At 56.9% G+C, this 25,764-nt stretch overlaps 1 protein-coding gene and 2 long non-coding RNA genes across 4 annotated transcripts; 2 read left to right on the forward strand and 1 right to left on the reverse strand.

Moving 5' to 3' along the window:
* The first annotated feature begins 1,992 nt into the window (after positions 1 to 1,992).
* LOC103676406 lies at positions 1,993 to 5,912 on the forward strand. Its single transcript, XR_572099.2, has 2 exons — positions 1,993 to 2,585; positions 5,296 to 5,912. It is a non-coding gene; the product is annotated as an uncharacterized LOC103676406 (long non-coding RNA).
* A 176-nt stretch (positions 5,913 to 6,088) lies between these two features.
* On the reverse strand, positions 6,089 to 21,688 carry RAC2 (Rac family small GTPase 2). Of its 2 annotated transcripts, none has more exons than XM_008705580.2 (7): positions 21,507 to 21,683; positions 19,218 to 19,289; positions 12,179 to 12,296; positions 11,512 to 11,574; positions 10,955 to 11,114; positions 7,427 to 7,558; positions 6,089 to 6,852 (listed from the first exon to the last, which is right to left on the reverse strand). In XM_008705580.2, exons 1-6 carry the CDS (start codon positions 21,539 to 21,541, stop codon positions 7,428 to 7,430), a joined length of 579 nt encoding a protein of 192 aa, XP_008703802.1. In that variant the 5' UTR covers positions 21,542 to 21,683; the 3' UTR covers positions 6,089 to 6,852; position 7,427. The 2 variants fall into 2 exon arrangements, with proteins under 2 accessions (XP_008703802.1, XP_040493428.1); XM_040637494.1 differs by lacking the exon at positions 6,089 to 6,852 and adding an exon at positions 9,287 to 9,290 and having other exon boundaries at positions 21,507 to 21,688.
* On the forward strand, positions 20,954 to 24,064 carry LOC103676408. The gene is made up of 3 exons (XR_572100.2): positions 20,954 to 21,498; positions 22,802 to 22,847; positions 23,672 to 24,064. It is a non-coding gene; the product is annotated as an uncharacterized LOC103676408 (long non-coding RNA).
* Positions 24,065 to 25,764: the final 1,700 nt, after the last annotated feature.

Here is a 25,764-nt window from a genome sequence, read left to right on the forward strand (position 1 = left end):
AACCTTAGGTTGTTTTCCCTTTATTCTGGAAGCTTCTAAGATCTTTGCCTTATCCCTAAACTTCTGCAATTTTGTAAGGCTTGTGTTGTGCTCCCACTCCCCCTGCCACTGCCTGGTCCCAGCACCAAGTGTTTGGGGGCACTTAGTGAACTCTTTCAATCTGAAGATTTGTGTTCTTCAGTTCTGGACAAGATTTTTCTTTCTTTCTTTTTTTTTTAAGATTTTATTTATTTATTCATTTGAGAGAGAGAGAGAGGAGAAGCAGAGGGAGAGGGACAAGCAGACTCCAAGCTAAGCACAGAGTCCAGCACGGGGGTCGAACCCATAAACCCAAGACCATGACCCAAGCCAAAATCAAAAGTCAGATGCTCAGGGGCACCTGGGTGGCACAGCGGTTAAGCGTCTGCCTTCGGCTCAGGGTGTGATCCCGGCATTCTGGGATCGAGCCCCACATCAGGCTCCTCCGCTATGAGCCTGCTTCTTCCCCTCCCACTCCCCCTGCTTGTGTTCCCTCTCTCGCTGGCTGTCTCTATCTCTGTCAAATAAATAAATAAAATCTTAAAAAAAAAAAAAAAGTCAGACGCTCAGCCGACTGAGCCACCCAGACATCCCTGGACAAGGTTTTTCTATTACTTTCTTTTGGAACTCCTCTTACTCAACTATCGGCCTCCTGGATTAACCCTGCAATTTTCTTGTTGTTTACCTTTACCATCTTATTCTCCCTTCTAGGAGCTGCTGCTGCTGTTGTTGTTGATCAATCTTTTATCTTCCAAACCTTCTCATTAAAAAAGAAATCTAATAAACACATTTCTAATTTCTAAGAGTTCTTCTCTGTTTTCTGATTGTTCCCTCATTATGGTCTTCTGTATTTATTCGTGGGTGTAATACGTTTCCTTCCTCCCCAAGGATAGCAGTGATGGTTTCTTTTAAGTTTTCATCTGCTCACTGCCTGGTCTCTATTTCTTGCTAGTTCCTTTTTCTCTGCTTGTCTGATTGAGTCTCCTTCATGGCAGAACTTTCCTCGATTGTCCATTCATCTTTCGTTACCTCTTCATTTTTCAGACTGGCAGCTCCATGGAGAAAGGCAGAGCCTGCGCGATACTGAACGTCTCTGGAGGGACAGCTGGATCTTTTGTCAAGGATACCTAGATATTACCGGATGTCAGCCTCTGCAAGACTTTTCTCTGGGGTGGTCAGATCCTGTCCGCAGATTCCTGTCTGGGATAAGTGTATGCCTGGGCACTAGCATTTCTGAACTCAGCCAGGGACGGGGGCTAGGGTCACCCTGTTGAGTATTCAGACTTTCACTGAATCCCCCTGCATCAGTCAGCTATTGTTGTGTAACAAACAACCACACAGCCCTCCGTGCTGCACACCAACAACGGTTTCTTGTACTTCAGGTCAGCTGGAATGGGTTGATCTAGGCTGGGCTAAGTTAGGCCAATCTGCTTTGAGCTTTAGGTCAGTTCTTGGAACCAGTGGCCTTACCAGGACAAGTTCTTTCATCAGCGCAAGAGAACATGCCCAAGGCTGCGGGCCCATCTAGGCTCACCTTATGACGCATATGCTAACATCCCACCGGCACAAAGGCCAAAGCTAGCATCAGCGGAATGGGGAAGTAGCTCCACCCCTGGAGCTGGGTGTGGGGGCAGTGATAACCTGCCGAGCATAATCAGACCTACTACGTCCCAAATAATCAGACTGGGGCCTCACCCCCACCTGCCTTGTAGCTGGCGTCCTTGGGTCCAGAAATCTCTGGTAGGATTTTCCTGCCCAGGCTGGGGAGGGATGGTTGCCCGGCTGCATAGTGCAGCGAGGGGAGGACCTGGAGGTCTGATTGCCCCTTAAACAAACTTCCAAATGACCCGCCGGTTTTCAGCCTCCTGCCTTGCCATCTGTGGTGTCTGGATCCCCTACTTTGGAGCCTCCCAGGGGTTCTGCAAGGTCAGTTGGTTTGCAGCTCTCCCACCTCCAAACCCCCCACCCCACCCCACCGCAGAACAGCAGGCACTTAGCTGTGCCTTCCCTGGGCTCTGTTAAATCATTTACCACCCCTCCATCTGCTCTCCAGACTTGTATGCTGTGGTTTGGGGTCACAGGTGTCTCCTGGTTTCTTTGAAGATGAGAGTTTGTGTTTCTGTTTCGTGTTCTCCTTATTGTCGTGGCTGCTTTTCAGCAAGGGGGAGGGGGCAGAAACATCTATACCCTGGCACCCTGAGGCCAGAATCTCTTCTTCGCTCTATTGTACACACCTCCATGGTACGTGGATCAACCGCATGGCAGGTGTCGATTTGCTCATCTGTCTGTCTCATTAGCCCCTGAGCCTCCAGGGAGCTGAGTGCTGGATCTCACTGTCTCTGCACCTCCAGCTCCCACACAGCTTGGCATGGAGCCCGGGGTTAGTACATGGGAACTGAATTGAGCTGAACTTCAAATTACATGGATGACTGCTCATCATTTCACCTACCTTAGAGCCTTCAGAAGTCTTCTAGAACCATCCTACATCCCTGTCTCCCTCCCCAGAGCCTACCCTGTCTTGCCTCTTACATCTCATGAGACCTGGATGGAGTCAGACGTCCCCAGAGGTGACTATTCTTTGTTGGCGGGGGGGAGGGGAGTTAAGAGGGTAGGGAGGAGAGGGAAAAGATGCAAGGAAGAGATAACAGGAATCTCAGCCCCAGGAAAGTCACTGTTTCAGTACACCGTGGTATTGTTTCTCATGATTTTACGAGTTGGCTGAGCTTGGTTGGATGCTCTTCGGCCGCACATGATTTTGGCTGGGGCCGCAGTCATCCGGGGACTCGACGGGGCTGGCACATCCAAGACTTCCGACGCGCATGACAGGTGCCTTGGCAGGGAAGGCCGGAAGGCTGGGCTCAGCTGGGTCGCTGGGAAGCCTGGGTCTCTCTCCCCATTAAAGTCTATTCTTCCATCTGCTTATTCATTTACATAAACGACACACACTTATCCAGCATCTACGAGGTGCCAGAGACATGCTAGGGTTGCAGTGAGCCATCCAAGCAGAGCAGCCATTTCTCGGGGCTCTCGGCTGGCTCCGCTGCCCCCTCCCCCCAGGGCTGAGAGCTCCTAGGAGCAGGCCCACACTTGACTCGCCCTCAAACCCCATGTTTGATGCACAGTGCCAAGAACAATTCGCTAAATGAGTAGGTGATCGAATGAATCCATGGTGGCACAGGCATCTGTTAAGGCAAGAGATGTACATCGTGGCATTTGAGTGGCACAGCTGTTTGTCAATGAGGAGGAGCCCCTGAGCTGCCCGGTGGGACCAGTGGATGGAGGGAGGCCAGCCAGGTGGTCACGGCTACCATGCAAGACAGAGAGGCAAAGCCTGGAGCAGGGAGTGGCAGTGGGGCCAGATAAAGGGGTGGGTCTCACATACAATGAGAGGCCAGATTTTCCAGGTTTGGTGACCCATGGATACTGGGCGGGGGGAACAGGAGGAGCCGTGGGGACCCCCAGGCCTCTGCTTTGGAGGAAGGAACAAAGAGCAGCCAGGCTCTGAGACCGAAAACCCCAAATGAAGTAATTCATCTGGCAGGTGCTTTCCTTGCCCGCCAGGCAATGCTGTCATTGCAAGGCGCCCAGTCTGATGCCCTGCGGCCTAGCCCAGGTCTGGCGCTACAAGGTGGGTGTCTGGGGGGTGGTTGCTGTCAGCGTGAAGCATCACCATGTTGTCAGCTTCTGCCTGCAACCAACAGTTCTTCCTGTTTCAAAACCAGCTCCTCACCTACTGCCCTTGAGGTTTCTCTTTCCTAGCTAAAGGGCCTCTGGTGCTCAGCCACTTCGAAGAACAAAACAAGTGACTCACCCCGTGTCCAGTGACCGCTGGACGCAAAGAGCACGGGGCTAAGAAACCTAAGACCTCAGTTACAAATGCTGTCAGCTAACGGTAACAGAGCCCTGACCAGCCATGGTGCACACAATCGGTGGTTTCATTTTCCTTTTGTTCCCATAACAAGGCAGCCGCTGGCGTTGGCTCAGGTGCCAACCAAAGTCGTCAAGGATCCAGGCTCTTGTGATTTTTCTGCTCCTCCGTTCTGAGCATGTTAGCTTGGATCTTCATGCTTGTGGTTTCAAGTGTGCAATATGGCTGCTGCGGCTCCAGACATCTCATCAGCATTCATCAGGGAAGGGGATGGGACAAAGGGCAGTGTCCATTTTTTTGTGGAAGAAAACAAACACTGTCACAGAAGCCACCTCTCCAGCTGGCTTACACTTGTCTTTTTAGCCAGTGCCCTGCACCCTTGAGACCCCAGCTGCAAAGCAGGCTGGGAAAACAAGTGTTTTTGGTCTAGGGCTGGACACCTTGCTGCTCTGTGTGAAACTAGGTATCTGTTAGCTAGAAGGGTAGGGGTAGTGGGAGAAGGTGGGAAAGGAGAGTGTCTGCCTCCGTGAGTTGAGCTCTAGTTCCCACTCCCGCGCCCTCCTGTGCCTCTGTAAAACCCAGCTGCTAAAACCTACACTGGAAGGCCCCTAGGGATTAAGTGAGATAATTTGTGCTAGGTGAGAACACACAGTAGCAAGAGAATTTATTTACTGACCTTGTGATTGGCATAAAGCGAGGACCGTGCCCACTGGGGTGGGCTCAGGGGAAGAGGTGTGCGGCAGAGGCTCCCCGTCCCCCTCTCCCGCGCCCGCCCTGGGCATGCAGGGAAGTTGGAGGAGCAGAGGAAATAATTCGAGGAAAGAGGACCACACCAGGGTGTGGAAGGGCTTGGATGAAAGAGGTGTCAAAGCAGCTTTGAGGAAATGAGAGTTCAGTCTCAGGGTGGAGGGGAAGAGAGAGGGAAGCGAGTGTGACTGGGCCCCGGGGGCCAACAGAAGGGGTCCCAGATTTATCTGGAGGCCCCAGAAGAGCAGGGAACCCAAGAGGCTCTCCTCAGACTCTGGCCGACTAGAGGGGGCGCCCCAGGGCTTCTAAACAACAAACGTATGCGGTGTGGGGGTCTGTGTTTGCGTCATGCGTGTGTGGGTTTTTCACGGGGGTGGTTGGTTTCCAAGGAGAAGTAACCTTAAAAACATAAAAGGCCTTGTCTGAGCTGAAACCGAGAAGCGCCACGGGGTTTCCCCCCCAACCCAGCCCCTTTCAAGAGGGTGGGGATCCTGGGAGGCCAGGGAGCTGGAGGGCCCTGCCCCAGAACCTCAGGACGTAGGAGGGCAGCGCTGGGGGAGCAGAAGATAGAAACCCAAAGCATCGCACTGGCGGGGAATCGGGGGACTTCTGTGCCATCAAGGGTGGGGTCTTAGATCGCTCTTTTTATTCCTTCCTTGTAGCCTTTCCAGAGGGTCAGCCCACGAGGGCAGGAACTCGTGCGCAGCGCTGGACCCCACACCTAGAGCAGAGCGAGAAGGTGCTCGACACGTATGCATGGAATGCGTGGATGAAGTTGGAATAGAGAAGCGTAACCATCCACAGGAACGGGAAGGCCGGCCCTTGTAAAGTAGCAAACACTACGGTGGGACCGGCTCCACACCAGGCGCGGTTGGACTTGACGGATGAACTTAACTCCTCACAACAGCCCCACCTTCTCTCCTAAAGAAACGCTGCCTTTGCTTATTGCCTGCCGGGAGGGGCATTGCTTCCTTACACTCTTGGGACGCTTCCCGTGAGCTCCAATAGTGGAGGTTGGGGAGTTCTGTCTGCCTGACACCCACAGACCCAAATTCCAGCAAGATCTCTGTCTTCATTTGGGAACCAACCCCTCCATCCCAGAACGCAAGGTTTATCCGCCATTGACTCCTCTCCTTGCTCTAGCACGGCAAGTGGTCCAGGCCTGACCAATCAGAGCGCCACAACCCCCTCCCCGACAAATATGATTGGTTGAAGTGGGGGTCTAAGACCTGGGCTGGTCCAATCAGAGCAAACCTTAATTAAAACTTTGCTTGGGGCAGAAGCTTGCTTTTTTTTCCCCCTAACCTTGAACCTGGAAGGACGCTCTGAGAGTCACCTACCAGAGAATGAACCAGACAGCAAAAGTCAGGGCAAAGAGGTATAGGGAAACAATCCCTGATGACATGTTTTGAGTCCCCTTGATCAAACTGCACCTGAAGTCATGATATTTCCAAATTTGGATCAATAGATTTATTTTCTGCTTAAGCAGGTTGAATTAGGTTTTCCATTTGCAGTAGCAAAAGTCCTGACTGGCAGGGTCTGAAAGTTTCAAGACTTCTACAGGCAAATGTAGCTCACGGTCCTGTGAGTGGCGTAGAAAGTCTTGAGAGACGATGGCAGGAGACCGCTGGACCCAGGGTTTTGACTGGCTGTTGCAGGTACCCACCGACATGCAGAGAATTTGATTTTGTGTGTGTGTGTTGTCCCAAAAAGGAGAACTAAGGCCACAGGAGCAAACGTCGGAGACACTCGTTTTAGCTCAGTAGAAGGAGAACTTTCAGACAAGCAAGACCATCAGTATTGGAGTAGCCTGCCTCAGGAGGGAGTGAGAGCCCCATCCCTGAAGGTATGCAAGTGGTGGCTGGCAACCATCCGGCCTGGAATTTCCAGAGGGGATTCAGACATCGGGTGGGACTGGGGTAAAGGGGTCGATGTTGCCACATGCTGCAGCTGGCATTGACCACACTAATGCAGGGGTGGCGCACTTCTGGCCCCTGAGAAGGCGGGAGAATGAAGGGATCGGGAGCAGAGCCTGCAAATTCACAGCCTTCCAGCCCCAGGGGCCTCCAGCCCGGAGAAGACGAGCAACCAAGCTCTGCAGCCATCTGCTAAGAGACACCACAGGGAGGGGACAGCAGGGCCAGCCGGGGTGCCTCTGGGCTTTGGGTGAGGGCCCTGGAGGTCACAGCCGTCTGGCTGGGAGGGCTGGGCGCCGCAACCTGGAAGGGAGACACGCAGGAGGTAAGAACCTGGGGACAAGCAGAATCGCCTGCTTTCCCCACTCAAGGCTCATTGCCACCTGCCATCTTTTTCTCCGGGTTGGCCCTCCCACCAGCCCCCCCTGCTAGCCACCACACCGAGGCCTCTCCATCCTTCTTGTCCCACTGCTCCAGGCTGCCTCCGACCCACACGGGTCCCTCCCCCGCCCCAGGAGTCTCAGCTGCACCTGCCCTGCCTCCACTCTTATCGGGGGCTGTTGGGTCTCCTTCTTTCCACCCCTTGTCCCTCTTGCAGGGCTGGCAAAGTAGAAGCCTAGTGACACCCCTGCCGTGGCTCTGGCACTTCCTGACACCCTGCCCCTTCCTTCTGGGACCCGGGCTCCACTGAGTCAGACTGGCTTAGGCAAATAGGGAAACTGAGGCCACTTTGATACTCCCCCTTCTGTCTTGGCCTAAATGCTGTTCCCCACAAAACGGAAGGCCACGGAGCTGGGGCTGGATGCCCCCTCCCAGCCGGAGCCCGCAGTGTGTGGGTGGCAGGCCGTCCTGGGGCCGGGGCAGGAGGCGCTCTTACCCTACAGGATGCTGCAGGGACGCTTCTGTGGCCGCGTGGGCTGGGGGCACAGGACGGCCCGGATCGCCTCATCAAAGACGGTCTTCAGGCCTCGCTGGGTGAGGGCCGAGCACTCCAGGTATTTTACCGAGTCTGGGGGTTGGGGAGAGGTAAGAGGGCAGGAGCCAAGGTCAGGGGACGGCCCTGGGCAGAAACCTCTCCCAAGCCACACACTGTGCCAGGCCGTGGGGTCGGGTGACCACAGCCCTGCGCCTCTGCTTCCTCGTGTCTGGAATAGGGAGCTTGAACTCGAAAGGAGACGCGAAGACCCACAAGGGCAGGTCTGTAGGTTCCTTAGACACAGCGGCCCTTAATTTGTGGAAGGCAGGCAGGAATTTGGATACATCCCTGGGGAAAAAAGGGGTTCCAGCTACAGTGACTGAATCTCTCCATGCCTCAGTTTCTTCTAGAAAACAGGCGCTACCTACCTCCATGCTTCCCCCAGGAGGCCCGAGGCGCTTCGGGCTCAGGCTCCAGGACCTTGCAAATGTCACCTGACCATTCCTTAGCATCGTGTCATTTTACAGACAGGACACCAAGGCCCACAGGTGGGGAGTCATCTGTCCAAAGTCTCAGGCTGGATGTTTCTCCTCCCCCTAGGGGTGGCTGGGGGCTGTCAGTGAGGGAACAGGATGACAGCACACTCCCTCCCCCCCGAGGGGACTGGCCTTCTCCCATGTGACAGCGCAGGGCAGGAGCCTGGGTGGGGCCCAGACAGCCAGAAAGGCAGGCTGAGCTCCCACTCCTAGGGGCAGCATTCCATGACCTTCTGAAAGGAACCTGTGTGAGTTCCCATGACCACTACAACAGTTTCTCTGAAGTAAGGGACCATAAAATCCCTTCTTTGAGAGGGCTGGGGGCTGATTCCAGGAGCAAGAGGAAAGAGAGGGGCAGGAAGGGGAACTCTGCCCACACTGGAGTCTGCTGTTCTGGGGGGAAGGAGGCAGACCGACTCTGATGGCCACCTGCTCCCTGCTAAGCACTGAGCTGGGTGCTTCCAAAAAACCATGTGAACAAATACTGTGATTCCCCACTTACAGATGAGGAACAGGCCAAGAGAGGGGAAGCCTGGGTCCCAGAGACACACAGCTGGGGAGAGGGGAGCCAGGACCTCCGGAAGGGGCAGCCCCTGGAAGGAGGAAGCCCACAGATGACCTGGGGTTGGGAAGAAAGAAAAGGTGGGGCAGGGACAAGGAAGCTGAGGTGACTTGCACGAGGTCACGCGCTGGATGTCTCCCCTCTACTTGGGAACATACTCCCACCCAGGAGCATGGGCACAGGTCCCAGGGCCTGGCTGGTGGGTTCAGTCTGGGAGCCTCATCCCCTTATCACATTCTGTGCCTAGAAGGTGACGCTGGGCATCTGGCCACTGTCTCCCAGAAAGGGACCACCGCCAGTGTCCACTTCTTCTGCACCCACCGACCACCCCCTCCCTGGAACCTGCCACCCTCTTGCTCTTCTTGGCCCAGTGGCGCCCACAGCAAAGGTCCTGACGGGTGTGAAGGCGGGGGGTGCAGGGCTCTCTTCAGCTCTGCCTCTGACCACCCGAGGACTCTGGCCAGTCCGCCTCTTTGTGCCTGAGCCTCGCATCTGTCTAGGACATGGTGACCTGGGACAGCTTGTCAAGCCGAGGCAGGTGGGGAGGAGAGCTGCAGAGGACATGGGGGCAGGCCAGCAGGTGCCCTGATCACCATGACTGATGGAGCCAGGCAGCCTGGCTTTGAAGCTGGGCTCTGCCCCAGCCTGGCTGCGTGGCCTTAAACCAGTGACTTCTCCCTGAGCTCCACGTTCCTCTTCTATAAAGTGGGGGCAATGAGAGACCCTCCTTCATAGTTGTTATGAGAAAAAAGTAGGAAGACCCATGGCCCAGCGCCCAGGAAGTGCTCAGTCTCAGTCACCCAGCTGTGATTATAGTGATTATAGGCTGGGGCCTCGACTGGTTCCACAACTCACCACCCCGGGCTCGAGCAGAGGCAGCTGTCGTTCTCCTCATCAGACCCGTAGGCTCCCCGGGCCTCTGCTTCGGCTTAGGCCGGTACAAGTCAAGTTCAAAGTCAGTGATCCTGCCCCACCTCCCCTTGGGATCAGCTCCAGGAGGGATCAGCTAGAGACCAAGGCAGGACCCCGAGCCACCTCCTTACAGAGGAGAAAGGACCTTTGGGGATCGCGCAGGCCAGCTTGCGCAGATGGAGAGACTGAGGCCCAGAGAGGGGAGTCACTTTCCTGAGGTCACACACACCGTTGGTGCTGGAGCCAGGACCAGCATCCGGGCCTCCAGCCCCCTTCTCCTTTTCCCAAAGCACATGCTTTAGAAGGGGACGGGTCGCATGCTGGCTAGAGAGTCAGCCCTGGAGAGAAGGCGTTGGGGGATGGGCCGGTCAGAGAAGAAGAGAAGGCAAGGGTACCACCGCCATGTTTGTGAGGAAAGGCAGCAGGCCGAGGAGCCAAAGACCCCAGGATGGGGCTCGGGACCTGAGGCTTAAGAGGCAGCCCAAGGCCCCCTGAGGAAGATGGCCATGTCACTGGCCTAGTCACAGGAAGGGGGAGGTGGGAGCTGCGGTTTCTCTTCCTGTAGAGATGTGAGTCCCCAGAGCCCTCCCACTTCCGGCGGANNNNAGAGCGGTGGGGCTGAGGCAGGGCTGGGGTGGGGAGGCCCTACCTACTCAGGGGCCAAATCCTGGGTCCGCAGGACCCTGTGGTGAGGCAGAGGTCACTGCTGGTGACGCTGGGTCACTGCTTATGGTGGTCAAACCCAGCTGGGGATGCCAGGCTCTTGGGCAAGTGTCCCAACCCCAAGCTGCAGGCAGGTCAGGACTTGACCTGGGACAGCAGGCCCAGAAGCCGTGGGAGAGGCCAGACCCTGAGCCCCCACAAGAAGGCCCCCAAGCCGGCAATTTGCTGTGTTGCATTCCAATCCCAGTTCTGCCACCTCCTAGCTGTGTGGCCTTGAGAAGTCACTTTACTTCTCTGGCCCGGGGATCAGGAGGCAAAGAGCAGTGGGGCTGAGGAGGGGGGCTGGGGAAAGGGTGGTGAGAAGGAGGAAGCAGGGAAATCACCCTTCAAAGCTAAAGCAGAAGCACCTCCTCCAGGAAGCCTTCCCGGGAAACCCAAGCTTGACTTGGCTGCTCGTCCTCCGAGCAATCACAGCACATGTCACTCTGCCCCTGCTTCTGTCGGCTCCAGTGCACTCGTGTCAGTGTCTACTTATGGAGAATACATACTACTACCACTACTGACTAGCCCGAGCAGCCGGTGTGCCGTGCTCAGCTGGCTTGCTTCATGGCCGTGAATTCATTTGATCCCCCATCCACTAGGAACGACGGCTCTTGCCATGTCCTGCTGCTGAGGAAACCCAGGCACAGAGACGCAGGCAGGGTCGCACAGCCAGCACGACGGCACAGCCTGGCCCGGGAGCCCCTTGAATCCCCCACGACGCCGAGTCGGGCTCCTCCTGCAGGCAGCTGCCCTCTCTGAGCCCAAGCCCCGTACCGATCTCCTTGGCCAGTGCCAGGCCCTGCGGGTAGGTAATGGGCGCCAGCTTCTTCTCCTTCAGCCTCTCGATGGTGTCCTTGTCGTCCCGCAGATCCAGCTTGGTGCCCACCAGGATGATGGGTGTGCTGGGGCAGTGGTGCCGCACCTCGGGGAACCACTGGGCCGGCAGGCGGGGGCCGGAGGGGGCACAGGCGTGGGGAGAAGGGGGGCACCAAGTATGAGAAGAGAAGAGGGGGCGCGAGGGGGTGAGAAGAGGCGTGAGGTGGTACAGGAGGGGGCGTGTGTGCAGGAAAAGAAGAAGCAAGATTTCAAGAGAGATAAAAGGCAGGCAGAGGTTGTGCGGGGAAGAGAGAGGGGACAAGGTTAGGGAGGGTGGGGAGTAAAGCTAACCACCCCAGCCCCCTCTGACCCCCCTCTGGGTCTCTCCTCCAGAGTCCCCCCCCCCACCAGCCCAAGTTGGCACTGGGGACGCTTTCTGCCATGCCCCCTGCGGCCCCTCCCTCCCCCAGGGTCACCTGCCCCAAGCTCCCAAGGCCCCACTCGGTGCTGCTCACCTTGGCACGGACATTCTCATAGGACGCAGGGCTGACAAGGGAGAAGCAGATGAGGAAGACGTCCTGGGGACAGAGCAGGCAACGGTCACCCATGAGAGGAGGCCTCTAGCCATCCCACCTGGGCAGCCCCTGAGCTGTTCATCCAACCCTTCCGAAAGGCCCGTCCTAAGTGGTGAATCCTCACACAACCCTCTGTAGTCAGTGCCGCTACCACCCCATTCTCCAGATGGGGAAGGTGAGGTCAAGGGCTTGCCGCCAGAACCCGTACTCCTCACCAGGCACTCACTACCTATCATCTGGTCCCCAGCCCTTTCCTTGCCAGCCTCGAGGGAGAACCACGGATGCCAGGGCCTAGCGGCCACAGCTGCAGGCTTGCCTCCCATCTCTCCTCCCCTCCTTAGCACCCCTGGGACTCAGCGTCCTGGGCTCCCTATCGGGGCCCCATCCAGGGTCTGTCTGACCTACCCATGGGAAGCCAAGGGGTGCCAGAGCCCATGAGGCAGAGGGGTTGCGGAGATGGGCACAGTGAGAGCAGGGGGACTGAAGGAAGGCAGGGAGGAGTGCAGGGAGGAGGCCCCGGCTCCACCCAGGAGGGCATTACTGAGATGGGCAGGGTTCCCCAGGGCATGGACCCCAGCAGGAGCAGGCTGAGCCCAGGGCAGCTCACCGTCTGTGGGTAGGAGAGCGGCCGCAAGCGGTCGTAGTCCTCCTGCCCCGCCGTGTCCCACAGCCCCAGGTTCACCGGCTTGCTGTCCACCATCACATTGGCCGAATAGTTGTCGAACCTGTGGGGGGAGGGGGGAGGCGAGACCGAAGGGTCAGTCCCTCCGGTCCAGCCTCGCATCGCTCTGTGCGGAGGCCAGACCCAGGGAGGCGCGGCCACGGGCAGGCACACAGCACTGTGCCCTCGGCTTTTCTTTGTTTTCCTTCCTGATTCATTACATTAACATTGTTTAAATGCAGGTAAGCATCAAGAGGGAAACATTGTCTCTAATCACCTTTCTGCCCTTGCCTATCCTTTGAGAAGTGATTTTGTTGAGGCTGCACGCCGTTCCCTCTAAGGCTGGATCTGAATCAACTTGCCCCACTTCCTGTGCTGGACTGAGGTCGGTCACCCCCATCTCAGGTGGGTTCCCCCCACCAAGCAAATCCTGAGACAAGGAGGTGGTCCACTGGCAGCCTCAGGAGGGGAGGGGGGAAGAGACAAGGGCGTGCCAGGGGCGCTACCGGGCACACCGGTGAGCCGTCACTGCTGGGGCTGCTGGAGATGGGGCGCCCCTGGGGGGCAGGACCTGGGGTATCTATCCAGCATCTCTGTCTTCCATTGGCAGAAGGATGTCCTGGGGCGCCAAATCCCTGGTCTTCCAGCCCACCCCCAAGTGCACACCAAAAGCCATCAGTCACGGACAATTTCAAGAAATGCCACCAGCATACCCAGATAAGACCCATGCCGAAGGGATGCTGGGGGGGTGGGGGTGGTTACTGACAGCGACAGCAAAATCTCCCGCCAGGGCAATCAAACAAGCTTTCAGGTTGTTGGGGTTTTTTTTTCCTAATTCAACCCAACAGTATTTCTCACTACACATACCCCTGAGAGGAAAGTGCTGGTTTCTTAGTCTGCAGGAAAGAAGACTGAGATCAGAGAGGTATGGTGACCTGCCCAAGACCACACAGCCAGTGAGTGACCAAACTGAGAAACCCATTGTGCGTGCGGCCAGTGCCCACACCAGCACTCACTGCCCTGTGCCCCAGCTATGCTTGCACAGATTCCCTCACCTCCTGCCCGTGAGGGCTAGGGGTCATCACCTTGTCACTCCTCCCTGAGCCCACCTGTGCAGGCCCTGCTTTCCGGCCCCTGACCTGGTCCCCTGAGACCTCAGGCTCCTCCTCCTTCTCTTCCCCTCATACACCAGCCAAGCTGTTTCCTGGGCAAGGCCTACACTGCCCACCTCCCTGTACTTGCTCCTGCCCAGAAGGCCCTTCCCTACCTCTTTTCATTCAAATAGTCCCACTTACCCTGACCATACAGTCATACCTACTCTCCAGGCTTTTTTGCTGCCATCTGTGCCTCTTTCTAGAATACCCTTCTACCCCTTTTCACCCTTGTCTCCTAGTCATGCTTCAAAATCCTGCAGGCAGTTCCTCTTCTGTGGGGAAACCTCCAGGCCACCTCCTTCCCTGTCCCGCACCTGGAAAGAGCTCATTGCTCCCTCCCTCGGGCAACTGCTTTATCTTGACTTAAATAAGCGGTTAGTGTGTCTCTGTCTGGCCAAGCGCCGTGGGCTCCAAGAGGGCAGGGCCCATGCCTGCTTCGTCTCCAGTCTCAGGCCTGGCACCCAGTGAGTGGATCAGAATTAAAGCAAACTGAACTGAAGGCCTTGGAATGCCACCTCTTCCAGGAAGCCCTCACAGAATGCTGCTCAGTGACAGGCAGAAGAAGCCCTAATGCTTCAGAATAACTCCAAAGACACCTGATCTGAGAGACACACGCATACTCAAGAGTGAGTAGCCTGACGTTTTTAACACACCATGCTTATCCATCCATGGAGAGTTCCGGTCACCTCTCAGTTCCGCAGCTGCCCCGCTCCCTACGGCCTGGAAGCTCCTACAGACATTCCACCTCTGACTTCCCACTCTTCTTCCTCCCTCGCTCCTCTTTCCCCGTGCCCGGCTGACTCTTACTCACCCACCTCTAGCCCCATCTCAAGGTCACCTCCTCCAGGAAGCCTTTCCTGGCCCCCAGCCAGTCCAGGCCCCAAGCCAGCAATCTTCGCACAAACAGCAGGCAGCGTGCCTGGCCTGATCCTCGCTGCGCCCTGAGGCCAGCACAGCGTATGCCACATAGTAGGTGCTCCGTGTACCAACTCTAGATACCACCCACACCGCCGTGGGACGTCAGGAAGAAGGCACTGTCCAGGGAGACACCACAGGGCATGATGGGAAATGAAGCACCTGGGTTGTCCTTGGCTTCGGTCAGAAACATTCCTTCGGGACACACTTAGGGTGTTGGGACACTCCTCTCTAATGTCCGGCCTGAAATTCTGGTGCCAAAAAGCCTCCCGAGATTCCTTGAGCCAAAGGCATGTGTCCTCTCAGAGCCATCCCCAGGGTCTCAGGGGCCATGGCGATGGGGAAAGAGCAGGGTCCTGGGGCCTTGTAGAGAAGCACCAAGCACCAGATCTGGGGCCTGGCAGAAGGCTAGGGACCTTTCTATGTTAGGTCTTGAAGTCCCAGGTCACGTAAGACATAAGAACCTCAAGTTACTGCCATCAGACAGATGGGGAAACTGAGACCTCAAGATGTCAAATAACTTTTCCAAGGCCAACCGTCTCATAAGCATAGGAGCTGGGGTTCAAGCCTTGCTCCTTCGGTGCCACCTGTTAGTGAGCAAGTGGACGAATGCTCTGGAGGGGGGGGTTGATTTCCCCAGGGACAGCCACCCAGCGCTAGGAGGGAACAGAGTTCCTTGTGAGGCCTCGTCCTGGCTGTGTGACCCTGGGTGAGTCACCTAGCTTCTCTGAGCCTCACTTTCTTCAATGTGGGAAAAAAGTCCTTTCTCTCGGGGCCATTAGGAGGATCCAAAGAGACGGAGGACATTCAAACCACCCCGCGGGGAGATGCTAAGCTGCTGAGTGATCGCATTTTCAGCGTCCTCGCACATACGCACTGGTCCCTCCCCAGAAGAAGAGGGGGGATTCCTGCAGGCGTGCAGCAAGGATCCACGCCTCCCGGGGTCCCCCTTACTTCAGACTCACCCCTCTGGCCAGCCCTCACCCCTTTTTCCAGATGAGGAAACAGGCCCACAGACAGGGAGGCAGTTGCCCAAGATCTCACAGTCGGCTGGCGGCAGACCCAGGACTAAGTCCTGTTCCCCAGTCCAGAAAATCCCCCAGGGTAAACAGGGGGGCTGTTTCGTGGCTGGAGAGTCGGGGGTTTGAGCCTGGGCATGGAGCTTCCCTGAGCTGTAGAAAGGCAGAGAGCTCACGTTTGCTGAGCACCCGGGGGAGTCAATGACTGTTCCAGGCCCTTCCTACTTAGACCACTTCAATGGGCCCAGGGAGCGGATGCCACCCTTGTCCCCATGACACACATGAGGGCACAGACTCCGAAACCAGGAGTGACCTGCCCGAGGTGACACAGGTGGAGTGTTTTCACCCGGAGTCCGTGTGGCCTCTTTCTGCTTTCCCACGGCTACGGGCCCAGCCCTGACCCTGGAATGGAGTGGAGCAGGGGATTGGGGCAGGGTGGGGGGGTGGGATGGGGGGGAGCTCAGCACCCAGCCTCACCTGATCCCCACCCAAGCCCACGCTCAGAAAGGAAGAAGGTGTATTCAAGGAACCCAGAGGCCAGGGGGCATGCATGGCTGGTGACGTGCTGACCAGGAAGGATTGGCCAGGTTGGGTGGGGCACGGGCCCCTGTGGGGACTCGGGTCTCAGTCCTCAGGGCAATGGGGCCCTGCTGAGGGGCTTCACCAGGCAGGAGGGTGACATGATCATATTGGCATTTAGAAAAGGCTCCTCTTGGCCACTGAGTGGAGAAGCCTGGGAGGGGGGTCAGAGGGGAAGCTGGGGGGCCAGGGGGAGGCTTACAGAGCTGGCAGTGAGAGAGGAATGTGGCTGGGGGAGGTGGAGGGAGGCAGGGGGGTGTCCCAGGTAGGGCACAAGGGGACGGAAGCAGCTTGCTGAGCAGGGGAGGCTGGAGCCAGCCAAGCCCAGTGAGGGAATCACACGGGTGGCGGCAGGCGCATGGGGGAGGGGCAGCGAGCGCGCAGCAGAAGAGGCTGGGTGTCCTCACGGGCATGGAATTCCAGGCTTGACTGGCCAGGAGGTGAAATGAAGGTGAAAGTCAAGTACTGGCCAATTGGAGCTAAATTAGCCATGTGTTCTTCCTTCCCACCAGCCGAGCCGTCTGCTGGAGCTGAGTTCTGGCACCTTCTCAGAGCAGGCCAGAGCACCCAGTCACTGCAGAAAGCCAGTGAGATGCCCGCTCTCTTCTAGAAGCTGGTCTGATAGCTGTGAACTACAGAGCAGGGCCCTGTCCTCCCAGAGCCAGCAGAGCAAGTCAGATTAGGAAGGGCCATGAAGAACATCAAGCAGGGGGCTGGGGTGGTGGGGCCTGGGTGGGGGGAGGGACCACTTGAGACAGGGCGTCAGGGAGCTGCTCCCTGAGCAGGGAACTGAGTGATGGGAAGGAGGAGGACAGAGGCGTGGAGGAGGCTGGTGCGTCTGGGATCCGTAAGGAAGCCCAGGAGTCTGGAGTGAGGGGGTGAGGGGGGCTGTGGTAGGAGATGAGGCTGGAGGGCAGGTGCCATTCAGGGCTTCACATGCCAGGAAAGGAGATCGTTTCAAGCGTGAAGGGGACTCGTGGGAGGGGTTTAGGCCTGGGCCTGGCTGCATCTAATTTTCACTTTTGAAAACTCATCTGGGGTTCCTTTTGAGAATGGTTGTAAGGGGGAGGGGTAGATAAGGGAAAGCCCCTATGTCACAGACACGCGAGCGCAGGCCACGTTTTGGGATCCCCAATGCCCAGCATAAGACCACCCACAGAGCGTGCTTAAGTCTCCCCATCTGTGGAATGGGGGTGTGACCCTGAGCTGTTAACTCCCCACCCCTGGCAATGAGCTGAGCTCAGCTCGCCTGCTTATCCAATGGCCCCAGCAAACCCTCCCGGCCCCGAGCCCCAGCAGTTCTCCCCATCTTTATCTCTGTGCCAGAGATCTCCCATTTTCTCCAACTCCGCTCTCCCCCAGCAGCATCCCCCCTTCCAATGTCAAGGGCTCAGCATGACTTATCTCCCCCTCCCTGTAACAGGGGACAGGCATTGTAGCAGGAGCCCCTCGGAGGGCTTGTCCAGAGCTGAGCAACTCTGTCCTGGATGACACAGGAGGGTGACAGGCAGGACCAGCACATCCTTTGCAGGGACCAATGCAAAAGGAAAATGCAAGGTCCTTTGTGCAGAGGCTAAGAACTTCAAGATGGCCCTAGTGTCTGACCCAACTCCCCAGAGTCCTGGGAAAGCAGACCTTGCCTGGTTCATTCTGCCTGGCTTGCAAGGCCGTCCGGTGTCCCGAGCCCACCAGGGGCCACCAGGGGCCAGGGTTCTTCAAGCTGTTGGGAACAGTTGGGTCTGGCCTCGCCTCTGCTCCTCCCACCATCTTGCACCAGAGAACACGCCTCTCATCTCCCTGCCCAGGGGAGGCGTCCTGGCAGTGAGCCTGGGATTTCCCAGCCCAGCCTTGCCCTTAGAAAAAGGGAAACTGAGTCTCAGAGAGGGGAAGGGATTCGTCTACGGTCCTTCAGCAAATGGGCCCCCCGCCCAGCTGGGACAGGCAGAGGCGGGCCGGCAGGCAGCCAGGGCACGGCGGTGACAATGACCTTCCCCAGGAGCTGTCTTACCTCTGGCCTTGAGCCAGCCTCCCTCAGCACTAGGAGATGCCTGATAAATGCTTGATGACTGATGGCCACCGGGCAAATACAGCAGGTGCAGGGAGGGACGAGCACTGACACCAGGCCGGCTGGGGACCTGGGAACCATGCTGGGGCAGAACTCGGTTTTCTGGGCTCCCTACCCGGGTTTCTTTGCCCCGTCCTGGCTGCCTGTCTTCCTCTGGCCCAGGCCAGGGTGCCGGTCAGGGTCTTGGGGGTCAGCCCCCTGGTTGCCGTGAGCCTCAGCTTCCCCTGTGGGCAGAATGCCCACCTCTCGTGAGGATCAAGTGAGGGCACATGTGTGACGTTTCGTGCAGGACCAGCACACAGAGGGCTCTCTGTAGATGGAGTGGAAGCCCGGATGGATCCTTCTAGGGCCTGTGCATGAAGTTCAGTTCAGGTCAACTCAAAACACAGCCAGCGCGTGTAAGACAACGTGTAGATCATAGCGTGCCTCGGGTCCCGTGCTAAGCCGATGGGGTGACCCAAAGGAACTCATGGGGCCCCTGCCCTCCAGAGACTCCAAGTCACGGGAAAGATCAGATACAGTCACTCTGGGCAGTGAGAGGTCCCTCGGGCTGGGTGACACAGGCTCCGGGAGGAGGGGCCCTGGAGCTGGCCTTGGAGGTCTTAGACGCGTGGGAAGGGAAGGCACTCCAGGCCCTGAGGTGGAAATGCCCAGGGAGCATTTGGTGGGGACCAGCAGACAGAACATGAGGCAACGTAAGGGCAGTGACGCTGGAAGGGAAGGTTGGGAGAAGCCGGCACGGAGCCTTGAATGCAGGGCTAGGGGTGGGGAAGCTGTCCTGTGAGCGATGGGGCCCCCAAGGGCTGGGGTTTCCCCACATACCCTTCCCTCCCAAGGCTGCCACCCACGAACCCTTACATGACGTCGAATGACGGCCCTGCCTCCACACCGGACAAGAGGGCAGGACCGCCCACTGGCCTCCGTCCTGCTGTCGGCTCCGTGGTCAAGGCCCTTGACTGCCTCTTCCTCCTCTTCCACCCAGCCCACCCTCCGCTCCCCTCCTCCCTTCAGCCCTGTGTCCCAGCTGGGAGGCAGCCCCTCCGGCACCACCCCACCTGCACCGTCTCTCCGGCTCTGGGGGCCTCACTGCCCTGCCCATCTCAACATTGGTTGCTGCCTCACACCTGGGTGGTCAGGCAGAGACCCCCAAAGGCCCACGCGGGCCGCGCACACAGGAAGTGCGTGTAGAGGGGGCGGGCCCGGTGATGCGTGTCCCCCCATCCTCCCGCTCCCCACCCCCCTGCAGGACTCACACGGTGGGGATGTACTCTCCTGGGAAAGCGTTGGTGGTGTAGCTGATAAGAAGGCACGTTTTGCCCACGGCTCTGAAAGACAAGAGGTTCGAGAAGACAGTGGTCAAGGGCCCCGCCCGAGACAAAGGGAGGTTTCTGGGTCCCCTAGCCCAGCCCTCAGGGAAGACCCAGGCCCACCGCTCCGGGCCTCAGTCTCCCCACCCGAGAATGCCAATCGCAGCGGTCCCAAACCTGACTCGGAAGAGTCGTCGGGGGTGTGTGTTAAAGGGCAGACGTCAGGGTCCCACCTCAGGGATTCTGGTCCACGGGAGCGGGACAGAACTGGGAGTCTGTATTTTTAACAAGCTTTCCCAGGTGACACCGATGTGTGGGACAGAGGGTTAAGAGCAGGGGTTCCCCAGGAGCGCACTAAACTGGACAAGGCCGCAGGGCCCCTGGTGCCTGAACGGGACTCTGCCGTCACACGCCTGGGCTTCAGACGCCAACGCCACGACCTCCCAGTGGCGCAGCCTTGGGCAAGGCACTTAACCTCCCTAGGCCTGTTTCCCCACCTAGAACATAGGGATACGAGGAGCTCCTCCTAGGAGAGTACTGAGTAGTAAATCCGATGAAGCCCATAGAAGAAGCCAGCAGGTGTCTGGCAGAGCGAAGCAGCAAGTCAACATTAGGGAAAGCCTGCCCCTCCCTCCTTCTTCCCTCCCACCTCACCAGAGAGAGCCGCCGTTAAGAGCACAGAGTTTTGAAGTCAGAGAGATCCGGCCTCACATCCCATGAGGCCTTGGGCAAATTACTTAACTTCTCCGAGCCTCAGTTTTCCCACCTGTGAAATGGGCCTACTATTAGGTTGGTGGGAAGACCAAATAGAGGCGGTGCGACTGAGTCCAGTGCCCGGCATGTAGAAAGTGCTAGTGGCAGCCATGACCGGCGCTGTCTTCCCTGGGTCTGCGGGTCTGCTGGGCTGGGAGGGGGCGTGGGTAGTGCGCTGGGAGGTCTAGCAGCCAAAGGGGCAGCCCTGGGCCTTCCAGCCCCACTCCTGTGTTGTCACTTCCTGTTCTGAGGAGGCCGGCCACCTTCTCCCCACCCCCCCACTGCCCTCCCCAAAGCTTGCCACCAAGGTGACTTTGAATGACTGGAACGTTGGCTTCTGCCCTCCCCTCCCCAGATCAGATACAAAGCGGAAGTGAGCAGGGCTGGGCAGGCGGGCAGATAAGGGCAGGCGGGTGCGTCGGAATCAGCTGAGGGCTGGGCTGATAAATGGACCCGCTCCCACGAGATCCATCAGAGCCAAAGTCGGTCTGTCATGTCAGGGCCACTGTGACCCAGGCCTGGAAAGATCTCAGTCTCTCCAAGCCTCAGGCTGCCCCTCCGTAGAATGGGAGAGTTGGAACGGAGGCCTGGCCAGCTAGAAACGGTGGCGTTTGCCGGGTTGGACTCACAGGAAAGCCCAGAATGCTCCTGTAAGCAGGACCCTGAGACATGGCTCTTGGCTGGTACCAGGGGTCAGCATCTTAAACCTCGTTAGAAAAAGGCCCACGGGGACGTGACAACCCGAGGTCATGGAGATCCCACAGCTGAGAAGGCCCCTCAGCCCAACCTAGCCCGCACTGACCCTCCCAATCACCCTCCCATCCCTTCCTCCCTCCACCTTCCCTTCATGGCCCCCTCCCCCTTCTGCTCCTCGCCCACATCCCCCACACATCCTCCCCAGCTGGGCAGGCTGAGGGGTCAGGGGAGAGGCAGGGAGGGAGGAGGGGGAGGAGGTTAATATTTATTGAGCACCCTCTGCACGGGACAGCCACTCAAAATATGTCAGGTGACCCCCCCATCAATCCTGGGGGCGTGGCCTCGCCCCAGATGGATGAACTGAGGCTCAGAGAGGCTCTGCGGCTTGCCCAAGGACACACAGCGGTACAAGCCAGTGACTAGAGCCCAGGTCAGCCTGAGGACAAAGGCCAGATTCTTGGTCCAACCCCCCACATCTGCATCCACGGAGTTGAACACAGGTCCCGTAAGAGACCTGCTCCAGCTCTCAGGGTGCAGGGGAGGGGCCCCAGGCACTGTGCCCTCCACCCACCTCCACCCAAGCAGCTTCCGGAGTGAAGTGGGCCAAGAGGGTGAAGCTGTCCTCTGCCCCCCTCGGGGGCTCTCTCTGGGCCCCAGGACAAGGAAGGAGCCACTCCTCCCGGCTGCCTCCCTGGGACGCCTACATCTGCAGGGCGGGCGGGTCTCAGGGATAGCCCAGTAGAGAGCTTCAGCCAGGTGCGGACATGCAGCCGGCCAGGTACCTACCCATCTCCCACCACCACACACTTGATGGCCTGCATCGCGTCCGGGGCCTGGGAGGCAGCGCTGGCGACAGCTCAGGGTGCAGAGGGTTTCTGCGGGCTCCAGGGGTTTGGAGAGCCTGGCAAGGCGCCCCAGCGGCCGAGCAGCAGCAGCAGGACAGGAGGCAGGAGGAAGCGGAAGGGGAACTTACCCAAGCTGCTGCCCCAACAGCCGTTTGCAGAAGGCGGAGCATGCGGTCTGGCAGAACAGCTCGGGGCCCCTCAGGTGCTGGGCCAGGGCACCCGCAGGAGACCTGGGTACCCTCCGGGCTGGGGCCTCACTTCTTGCCCAAGGGGCAAGGCCAGAGCTGTTCTCCAAAGACTTCAGGCTTCCAGGAACTCAATTCATCTCAATTCTAAGTGTTAAGCATTTAATGAACGCCTACTGTATGCCAGGCCTAGTATCAGGTGCTTATGAGTCCTGGGTGCAGAAGGTACAGCTGATCCCTGGGGAAGATACCACCTGACACCACCTGTGTCCGTAAAACAGGGCAAGAAGCGATGGGGTCATGGGGGATCTCCAGGGAGGGGACCTCAGAGCTACATAGAGGGCGAGCTGGGGCCCGTGAGCTCTTGAGCCAGCACTCGGAAACTGGGGCCAGAGAGAGGGCACTCCAGGTGAGGGGATCGCGGGAGCAAGACACGAGGCTCCCCCAAGCAGGTGTGAGCCTGGGGATGCCGGAGTGTGAAAGGATGGGAGATGCAGAGGAGTGGGGGGCAGGGAGGGGCAAGGGCCAGCCGAGGGAGAAAGAGAAATAAAAGGGAAGTGATAGGCAGTCAGGTCCTGCGCTCGAGGTCACTTTGGGGGACCAGGCACCCTGGAACAAGGCTTCATGGCTCATTTTAACAATGGGCAAATGGAGGGTCTGAGAAGGCAGCTGACTGACTAGGACCACCGGCCTGAAATCAAACCTGGGGCCAGGGGACTCCAAGTTCTGGCACCTCAGCTGCTGGGGGGACAAAGCCTGAGTTCTGCAGCCCACGGGGAGGGTGAGTGCTTCCCCCTTAGCCATGAGTAGACTCGGGATCGGAGCAGCACGGGGTCTCCTCATGGGCTCCAAGTTCACCTGACTCTTACTGTTCATCGCCACTGCTTCCCACACTCAAGGGAAGAAATAAACAGAGCCACTGGTCACCCAGCCTGGACTGTCACTTAGGACGAACCAGGAAACCCCGGAACAGTGGCCAGCTCCAATACGTGGCCAGTCAATGATTAAAACCAGCCAACAAACATTGATATCTTTCCTCTGTCCTTTGCAGAAGCTGAGCTGAGACAGCGGGAAACATTTCATGGTGCTCAGACCAGGTCAGGAAGGACAGTGCCCCCCCCCCCATGACCCACCCTGGGCTTCCTCCCTCACAAACCATCTAAGGACTTTATTCTGGGTGCTTCCCTGTACCCACCTTCTTTTCCCCAACCATTGCTAGCCCCTCGGGCAACCCCCATTAACCTAAACAACAACGACAAAACCTAAATGCAATGTGATATCCTGGATTGGATCCTGAAACAGAAAAAGCACAAGAGTGGGGAAAGTGGTAAAATCCAAATCAAGACTGAAATTGAGTTGACAGTATTGTCCCAATGTTAATTTCTTAGTTTTGACAAGTGTACTGTGGTTATGTAAGTGATGTCGGTGTAAGGGGAAACTGGGTGAAGGATATAGGTGAATTCTCTTACTATCTTTGTGACTTTTCTGTAAAGCTAAAATTCTTCCAGAACAAAATGTTCACTTAAAAAAAAAAAAAAGAATGCACCTCTTTGGGAAAACACGGTATGACTTGGAAAGAGTTATATGTACTAGGTTTTATCCCCCATTTGCCCCTCTAGGGCGGGGCTTCCTTTTGCAGTGAACAGCCTGCCCAACCATACAGGGCCCTGGTGGCCCTCCAGGCTGAGAAGGCCACTTCTCCGAGACAACCCAAGCAAAATCCTCCCTGACTTAGGGCCATCAGACTCCCTCCTTCACTCTGCATGCATCCGACAATCCACCACTTGAATAGCTGGCTCTGGGCTTGGTACTTCAGGGGACACCAAGAACAGATTAGAAAGCTAGTCCCAAAGAAATTGTGCTCTGCCCTGAGTGACCCAGGTGCCCTGAAACCGCTCTCTTGGGATGTCCCTATCTGCAGGCGGCCCGCAGGCTGTGTGGACGGGCCAGGGTTGGCAGAGGAACAAGATGGGAAGTGAGCAGTCCAGACGACAGCATCCAGGTGGAAGCAGGACTAGAAGGACGGTAGCCGAGGCTGCGTGCCTCCAGCGTGACATTCATGGCTCAGAGCACATGGAGCTCTGTTATTCCCCCACTTTACAGATGAGGAAACCAAGGCACAGAGAGGCTCCTTGACTTGCCCAGGATGACACACTTGTGGCCACTACACTGGAAATGAATTTAGGTTCTCCTTATAGGTTCTCCCTCCTTTCACAGATAGGGACACTGAGGCCCAGTCCCTGCGACAAAGGCGATGATGCAGCAGCCCCCGCCTCCTTGCCAGCCTTCTCCGCCTTACCTTTTTTTCTTTAAGTGTCTACATTGAGATACAGTTTACTTACAATAAATGGATCCTTTCAAAGCGTACAATTCCATCCATTTTGACAGCTCTATACACCCGTGAACCCTTCGCTACAATCAAGGCACAGAACATCACAGAACATTTCCATCACTGTGGGAAGCTCCTTCCCCCCCTCCCCCCACCACAGAAGCTCTGATGTGCTTTCTGTCATTCTACATTACTTCGCATTTTCTAGAATTTCACAGGAATGGAATCATACAGTATGGGACCTTTGCAAAAGACTTCTTTCATGGAGACGCACCCGTGTTGCTGCCTGAGCCGGGCCCGTTCCCTGTCACCAGCGGGGATGTGTCACAGTTTGGTTATTCATTCAGTCCTGTCCTCTTTTAACCACACTGAATCACAGAACCGCGGGGCCTCTGGGCATGCGCGCAGAGATCACCAAGGCCATGTTTACCCAACCCCACCCTTGCACCACTGGCATCCAGCGCTTGGTTCCACAGAGCAACCGCCCAGCCCCTGCTCACATACCTCCAGTGACGGGGAGCTCATTTCCTTAGGAGACAGTCTCTTTCATTCTCGGGCACTGGGGCCTGTTCCAAAACCCTTGTTCATTTCAGCCCCAACCCACCTCCCTAGACTGTCCTCACAGAGGTCCTCGTTCTTACCCTGAGGCCACTCGGGTCAGGGCCCTCCCTCCTCCTCCCCACAAGCCCCAGGATATGGGAGCATAGCGCTCATCCAGCAATGTGCTGGTAAATGTTTCAAATTCTACCTCTAGTCTGGTTATTTTTGCTGGGATGGAATCGTCCATGATATGAATGTATCAGAATGTATTCATCCATTCTCCCCTGAATGGCTATGTGCGAGGTTTGCAAAGCTTGCTTTACAAACAGCTCTGCTATGATGCACGGGGACTCCCGGAGCTGGTGGGTGAGGTTTCTCTAGAAATTTAGCCCCGGAGCTGGAGGCCACGTACATCTTTTCTTTCAATAGAGTGAGGAGTCATGCTTCAGGGGGCTCCCGGGGTCCACATCCCTGCCCACACTTGGCCTTGTAGGCTTTATACATCAGTCAACCTCATGGATGTGAAAGGGCATCTCATGGTGGGTTTTGGGACGTTTTTTAAGATTATTTGTTTATTTATTTATAAAGATTTATTTATTTATTTATTTATTTGACAAAGAGAGAGCACAAGCAAGGGGAGCAGCAGGCAGAGGGAGGGGGAGAAGCAGACTCCCCACTGAGCAAGCAGCTGATGCGGGGTTCGATCCCAGGACCCCGAGACTATGACCTGAGCTGAAGGCAGCCGTTTAACTGACTGAGCCACCCAGGCGCCCCTCTCATTGTGGTTTTAATTTAAATTCACTTACTTCTGGCTACCAAGCATCTTTGCAAGGATTTACTGGATCCTTGTGTTTCCTGTTCCCTAAATTGCCTCTTCATATATTTTTTTTTGGTCCATTCCGCTATTCTTTTATATTTACTTGGGGAAGTTCTTTGTATACTCTGATTTCCAAACTTAAATTGCTAAATGCATTACATGTCTTTTTTTCCTCCAGTCTTTGGGGTGTTTTTTCATCAGTTGTGACTTTTAATAGTTTTTATTTGAATGTAGCCTCATGTAAACTTCTTCCCTGGTGACGTTGTTTTTGGAGTGAGTCATAAGAAATCCTTCCCTACACCTCCCTCCATTTCATAAAGATGTTCCC

Source organism: Ursus maritimus, unplaced genomic scaffold, assembly GCF_017311325.1.
Source record: "Ursus maritimus isolate PB19 unplaced genomic scaffold, ASM1731132v1 scaffold_21, whole genome shotgun sequence".
Classification (NCBI taxonomy): Eukaryota; Metazoa; Chordata; class Mammalia; order Carnivora; family Ursidae; genus Ursus; species Ursus maritimus.